At 46.5% G+C, this 7,534-nt stretch overlaps 1 protein-coding gene across 1 annotated transcript; it reads right to left on the bottom strand.

The window, feature by feature from the left end:
• Positions 1-752: 752 nt before the first annotated feature.
• Positions 753-3,309, bottom strand: LOC109742746 (protein HEAT-STRESS-ASSOCIATED 32). Its single transcript, XM_020301845.4, has 5 exons — positions 3,021-3,309; positions 1,999-2,190; positions 1,696-1,906; positions 1,237-1,460; positions 753-1,124 (listed from the first exon to the last, which is right to left on the bottom strand). The coding sequence occupies exons 1-5, from the start codon at positions 3,165-3,167 to the stop codon at positions 1,014-1,016; spliced, it is 885 nt and encodes a 294-aa protein (XP_020157434.1). The 5' UTR covers positions 3,168-3,309; the 3' UTR covers positions 753-1,013.
• Between the last annotated feature and the right edge of the window lie 4,225 nt (positions 3,310-7,534).

The raw sequence follows: 7,534 nt of genomic DNA, 5'->3' as shown, positions 1-7,534 counted from the left end.
GCGAAGGCGCTCCGGCTCGAGGAGGAGGAGGAGGAGCGCGCGCGGCTTGCCGCAATGCCGCCGCCCCAGCAGACATCGGAGGAGGCTACCCTGGCAGCGTACCAGGCGGCGTTCGGGTGGGCTGGCCCTGCTCCGGTCTTCATCGACCTCACCGACGACGGTGGCGTCGAGGGCAAGGGCAAGGCCGACGACGTCTAGGGCAGCGTGCGGGGCGGCAGCAGGCGGGCGCAGACTTTTTTAATGTTTTATTTAATGTTTATTAGATTTAGGTGGACTTTGGCCGACGTTTGACCGGCTACTTTATGTTTAATTATGTTTATTTTATGTTTATTTCATGCAACTTGTTTTTTGTTTATTTTATGTTTATTTCGTGCAACTTGTTTTTTCCGTGTCGGCACATTTGGATCGGCCTCCCCGTTAGGCGGTCAAGCCGACCCATTTTAAAACATTTTAAAATGCGGACACACACGTCTGTCTGGTCGACCCAAATGAACAAAAAGCGCTTCACGTCTGTCTGGTCGACCCAAATGAACAAAAAGCGTTTCACGTCTGTCTGGTCGACCCAAATGAACAAAAAGCGCGCCAAAGCGGACGTCCTCGTTTGGGTCGCCCCATTAGAGTTGTTCTAATTCAGCGCAGTGGCGTGGCATCGTCAAGCAGCACGATGCATGACCTCAAGGCACGTATTCCTTTCCGTGTCTTCAGGAGCCCGGGCACACGTTCTCTTTGTGTTCATCTCACAACGGGCAACATTGCTCTACATGGATCTTCACATTCACACATACACGAAACAAGTTGTACTAGTTGCTCCCAGTACAATTTACTCCCACACACAAGTTCTCGCCTTATTGCTAGTTGCTACCAACACGCTGCCTCGGCTACACAACTCACAAGTGCTTAGGTCCTCGGTACAGTTCACACAACTCACATCAGTAGCCAGTAGGAACTCAACTCCATCAACACTTCCCTTAGGTCTCAGCTGAAGCTCATATCAGACCTCAGGAAGGCCGTCATCACATCAGGAAGAACGGCGAAGGGAGCAGGGGCCGGACGCTCCTGCGCACGTCCAAGCCCCGGAGGCGCTCCAGGTTCATCACCTCGGAGTGGTCGACGAAGAGGTTCACCTGCGCCGGCGAATCAGTTCTCCATGGATCAGACCATGAAAAGAAAAAATACAGCATGCAAACATTCTGCAGTTGCAGTTTCAGGGAGTGATCGATTAGGGAAGCGCCGTACCCGTGGGCCGTATCGTTTGACGAACCACTCAGAGGTGTTGGCACCGGACGTCTCGAACATGGTTCTCTCGAGCCCGAGCCGGCCGACGATCTTCGCGATGATGTCCGCCCTGAGCGAGTCCGCGCGCTGGCACACGTCGTCGGCATCGATCATGATCATATCCGCACCTGCCTCCAGGCATCTCTCGGCCCTCCTGATAAGCAGGTCAATGTCTTCGACTCTTTCTGCAAACGAACAACACAAAATGCAGGCATGTGCGTAAATAAGGGAGTGCAATGTAGTCATCTTATGAAAGGAAAGAAGTAATGTTCGCAGTCTCAGAGAGGAACATGACACCGACAGTATTTTTTCAAGAACAGAGAATAAGACACCGACGATTGAGAATGACCAAGTTATGACTTATACAACTGGAGAAATAGCACTGCATATATATGAGTACAGTGGAAAGGTAGTGCTTACCTGAGCTCTGCTTCACTGGAGCTATGTAAGCCCCAAACGCCCTATCACCAGCTGCAGGGATATCAGAGCTGTCGAACTTGACTGAAAACAGGGGCTTGGCTCGCAAGCCAGTGTTCTTTATGAGGCGGACTAGTCTCAGGATAGCCTCTTCAGGGAGCTTGAGAGATCCGGCGTTGAGCTCAATGGTGTCGAATCCCAACTCCTTGCATTCCTGCAACAATACATTTTATGCCACGTACAGGCTTCAGGCACGTTTGTGCGCATATGACATACAACCAGGACAGCAATAAGATATCTACATACCTCTACATATTGCTTGAACGAAGAGGGTCCCTGGCGCAGGAGATGCTCTGCCCAGTCACCAGTGCTCACATACATGTCATGCTTGTGCGCCAAATTAGTGATCTCTCTGATCAGTTCCTTCCCCATCAAACTATGAGATCCGCCGGAAAACTTCAGACCGTCAACAAAAGGGCCGATGTTATCCAATATTTCCTGAAATAAAATACGGCTGGCTTGAGAATCTGCTATCAGAAATGTCTAGATAGTGAAAAAGAAGCAGCATTATTATTAAGCAACATAGGGTTCAGTAAGTGGGACTGTGGGAAATCAGAAGGGAGCTATGTGTCTTTGCTGTCATAATTATCTATGCATCTTCAGAGTCTCTTCTTATTCAGTATGGTTCATCTTTCATTCTAAGAATGTGTGCAACATTGCTTTCCTTGAAAAGGACACAAGGTGGAGTCTGAACTCTGAAGGAAACTGAACCTGCAAAGAGGTCTTGATGGAGACATAAGGGAAAAATTGTCCACAAAATGCTACAACCACATTTCCTCATTTCACCATCACATATCCACATCCCCTCTGCAGACTGCAGGTAGAATTTGTCTTGTCCATCTTCATAGTGGCTCCCTTACATGCCAATCACACCCGTAGCTAATAGATCTAGACGCTGGCAAATATCAGTTGTAACATATATACTCTTTACCAAAGTACCAATCAGCAACAACGGTCGTCCAACCAATTTGAACAGACTGAAACCAATAAAAATGATGTGTAAATCGAACCCGTGACCGTCATACACTCCAACTTCTCCACATGCCTCAGCTAATTCTACACACCAACTTCTTCACAAACGGGGCTTCGATCTGAATTTGGTAGCAGCAAACTGCCGATTCCGAACGAGACGCAAGCACACAGAGCTCGGCGGAATCGAGCTACGCGGGACTCAAACTCGCGCATCGCGACCCCCGCAGCGGCGACGGAGAAATGCGTGTGGCGCTGGTATGAGATGGGGGGTGAGCGCAGTGGGCGGGCGGACGTACCTGGAGCGCGTGGTGGGCGGGGCGGAAGGAGTAGCAGGGGCTCCTCATCTCCGTGACCCCGTAGCGGCGCGGCTTCTCCGGCCGGTCGTCGCCGGGGCCGTGCGCCTCCAGCGACAGCGCCACCACCTCCTCTCTCCACCCCCTCATCGTCGTGCTCCTCCTCTCTCTCTCTCTCTCTCTCTCTCTTCTGCTGGTGATGATCGGTGGACCGATAAAGAGCAGGCAGGACGGACCGACGGGAGAAGAGAGGAGAAGCAGGTGGAAGCTTGCCGCTGCTTCTAGAGAGACAGATGGGCCCGGGCGGTGGGTCTCCTCTGTGACGTGTGTTGTTGGGCCAGGGCCGACTTATCGCTCATGTTCGAATGGGCCATTTATGATGTGCTCGGAAACAGCCCGGCTCGAAGCTCAGAGAAAAATGTGCTGGGAAATAGCCCAGCCTAGCCTAGCCAAAGCTCGAAGCTGCTCAAAGAAAAAACTCGAAGTAAATTTTTACAGGAAAAGGCCACAAGAAACAAGCTCGAAGTGCATTTCCAGCTTCCTTTTCTGAATTTTCTCAAAAAATAAAAGGCTTCCTTTTCTGAAAAAAAACGTTGACACCACAGAGCCTGTTGTGTTTCAGTCACGAGCATTGTCAGTTTCCAACCCCACTTAGGATGCACCCAATGTTGGGCGAAACAAAAGCCACACGGCGCAACACAAGATTTTTTTTCTTCCTATATATACTTGTGCTCTGAAAACACCATAGCTCCACAATAGGCCACAAGGCTTCGTGTAAATTCTTTCAGCCTGTGTGAAAAATACGCATGTCCATCAACAAAATCCAAGTCAATGCCGCCATTGAGATAGTATTTTCAAGAATCAAGGCCTCAGGTATCGTCAATATGCAACTCGTTGCATACTGAGCTCCACTTAATTTGTATTGTTGTTTGTTGCACTTGGCCATGCCATGCCTCATTAAACCGGACATGCATCATACTTGTTTGTGCATCATGCCATGTGTATGTGGTGGTTGCTTACTATGTTGTTTGTTTCTTTCCGGGTTGCTTCTCTCGTTGGCTTCGGTTTCTTTCCGGAGTTGTGAGGTTTCGTTCGACTCCGTCTGTTTGTCTTCTTCATGGACTCGTTCTTCTTCCTTGCGGGATCTCAGGCAAGATGACCATACCCTCGAAATCACTTCTATCTTTGCTTGCTAGTTGTTCGCTCTATTGCTATGTCGCGCTACCTACCACTTGCTTATCAAGCCTCCCAAATTGCCATGAACCTCTAACCGTTGTCACCCTTCCTAGCAAACCATTGTTTGGCTATGTTACCGCTTTTGTTCAGCCCCTCTTATAGCGTTGCTAGTTGCAGGAGAAGATGAAGATTGCTCCATGTTGGATTATGTTTATGTTGGGATATCACAATATCTCTTATCTTTTAATTAATGCATCTATATACTTGGTAAAGGGTGGAAGGCTCGGCCTTATGCCTGGTGTTTTGTTCCACTCTTGCCGCCCTAGTTTCCGTCATACCGGTGTTATGTTCCTTGATTTTGCGTTCCTTACGCGGTTGGGTGATTTATGGGACCCCCTTGACAGTTTGCTTTGAATAAAACTCCTCCAGCAAGGCCCAACCTTGGTTTTACCATTTGCTACCACCTATCCCCTTTTCCCTTGGGTTCTGCAGACTCAAGGGTCATCTTATTTTAACCCCCCCGGGCCAGTGCTCCTTCGAGTGTTGGTCTGAACTGAGTAGACTGCGGGGCCCCCTCGTGGAAACTCGAGGTCTGGTTTTACTCGTAGGATGTCTCATCCGGTGTTGCCCTGAGAACGAGATATGTGCAGCTCCTATTAGGATTTGTCGGCACATCGGGCGGCTTTGCTGGTCTTGTTTTACCATTGTCGAAAGGTCTTGTAAACCAGGATTCCGAGACTGATCGGGTCTTCCCGGGAGAAGGTTTATCCTTCGTTGACCGTGAGAGCTTATAATGGGCTAAGTTGGGACACCCCTGCAGGGTATTATCTTTCGAAAGCCGTGCCCGCGGTTATGTGGCAGATGGGAATTTGTTAATATCCGGTTATAGAGAACTTGACACTTGACCTTAATTAAAACGCAACAACCGCGTGTGTAGCCGTGATGGTCTCTTCTCGGCGGAGTCTGGGAAGTGAACACGGTTTCTGGGTTATGTTTGACGTAAGTAGGAGTTCAGGATCACTTCTTGATCATTGCTAGTTTCACGACCGTTCCTTTGCTTCTCTTCTCGCTCTTGTTTGCGTAGGTTAGCCACCATATATGCTTAGTGCCTGCTGCAGCTCCACCTCATTACACCATCCTTTACTATAAGCTTAAATAGTTTTGATCTCGCGGGTGTGAGATTGCTGAGTCCTCGTGACTCACAGATACTTCCAAAACAGTTGCAGGTGCCGATGATACCAGTGCAGGGGACGCAACTGAGCTCAAGTGGGAGCTCGATGAAGATCTTGTTCGTTGTGTTGTTTCTTTTCATTTTGATCAGTAGTGGTGCCCAGTTGGGACGATCAGGGACTAGCAGTTGGGTTGTCTTCTTTTATTTTGGTTCCGTAGTCGGACCTATGTGTTATCTTGAATGATGTATGATTTTATTATGTATTGTGTGAAGAGGCGATTGTAAGCCAATTCTTTACCCCATTCTTGTTCATTACATGGGATTGGGTGAAGATGACCCTTCTTGCGACAAAACCACAATGCGGTTATGCCTCTAAGTCGTGCCTCGACACGTGGGAGATATAGCCGCATCGTGGGCGTTACACATACCCAAGCTTAGGCTCTTGCCACTCCTTGTTCTATAATCCATCTAATCTTTACCCAAAACTTGAAAACTTCACAAAACAAAACTTAACAGAAAATCTCATGAGCTCCGTTAGCGAAAGAAAACAAACCACCACCTTAAGGTACTGTAATAAACTCATTCTTTATTTATATTGGTATTAAACCTACTGTATTTCAACTTCTCTATGGTTCATAACCTCCGATACTAGCCATAGATTCATCAAAATAAGCAAACAACACACGAAAAACAGAATCTATCAAAAACAGAACAGTCTGTAGTAATCTGTATCAAACGTATACTTATGGAACTCCAAAAATTCTGAAATAAATTGCTGGACGTGAGGAATTTATCTATTAATCATCTGAAAAAAGAATAAACTAAATAGCACTCTTCAGTAAAAAGTTGTAGCTAATCTCGTGAGCGCTAAAGTTTCTGTTTTTTACAGCAAGATCAAAAAGACTTCACCAAAGTCTACCCAAAGGTTCTACTTGGCACAAACACTAATTAAAACATGAAAACACATCTAACCAGAGGCTAGATCAAAGATGTATTACTAAACAGAACCAAAAAGCAAGAAACAAAAATAAAATTGGGTTGCCTCCCAACAAGCGCTATCGTTTAACGACCCTAGCTAGGCATAAAGGCAAGGGTAGATCTAGGTATTGCCATAATAATGGTAAGGTAAATCACGAAAACTCATCTCATATTCCCTACGTTCAGCAGCAAGTTTTCTTTGTGGCAAGCAAAAGTAATCAAAAGGGCTAAATTTAGTGGGACAAAAGTCCCCAAGATCAAGCTCGGGAGGTATGGGTTCCTCCTTTGGCCCCTTATATTGCACAACCAAATCATCATTATAAGCATTCTTTTGGAAATAAGTCATGAGCCTTTGTTCAAGAGAAAAACCTAACCCGTTGTTCTGAATAGCAAATTCATCATTGAGTTCAGAAATTCTATCAACTAGAACATCGGTAGGAACCTTCTTTCTAAGGTTTTCATTGTAAGCAACATGATCTAAAGATCGTAAACGCATTAAGTCTTCTTGATTAAAAAGGATATCTTCTATGGGAGGACGACCAGCGTCCACCCTATAATGCGCAAAAATTTCATTGGCCTCTTTCATTATAAATCTGAACTCATGTGCCAAAAAGATAGTAGCCGCTCGCTTAACAGAAGAATGCTCGATATTGGAAAACTCTAGAAAAATCCTTTGTATGCAAGGATGCATATGGATAAATTGTCTTTCAAGTTCGACTACGAGCAAGGATATAGCATCCGCAAGACTACTAGTTCTATGAAGAATAGACCCACCCATAGAGGGCAGGGCACCGGCACAAGTAAAGAAATCTTGAATAACTCCTTTCCCAATAATATTACCGCTACCAATCCGAAACTTTTTAGTGTGCAAAATAGTAGGATCTTCAAGAGGATCATCAAAAACATCAAAGTTTTCCATATTATTATCCTTATCAACGATAACCACCCCAGTTTCAGACATGACGGCAGCACAGAGAACAAACACACAAGAAGCAAGCGACAAAGAGGCGAACGGAAAGAGAGGGCGAATAAATCGGCAAGGGTGAAGTGGGGGAGAGGAAAGCGAGAGGCAAATGACAAATAATGTAATGCGAGGAATAAAAGTTTGTGATGGGTACTTCGTATGTCTTGACTTGTGCGTAGACTCCCCGGCAACGGACCCAGAAATCGCTCGTTGTCGGGAGATCAAATC

The sequence above is a fragment of the Aegilops tauschii genome, chromosome 7 (assembly GCF_002575655.3).
Source record: "Aegilops tauschii subsp. strangulata cultivar AL8/78 chromosome 7, Aet v6.0, whole genome shotgun sequence".
NCBI lineage: Eukaryota > Viridiplantae > Streptophyta > Magnoliopsida > Poales > Poaceae > Aegilops > Aegilops tauschii.
Note: the sequence above shows the minus strand (reverse complement) of the source record. Positions and strands in the feature narration are given on the sequence as shown.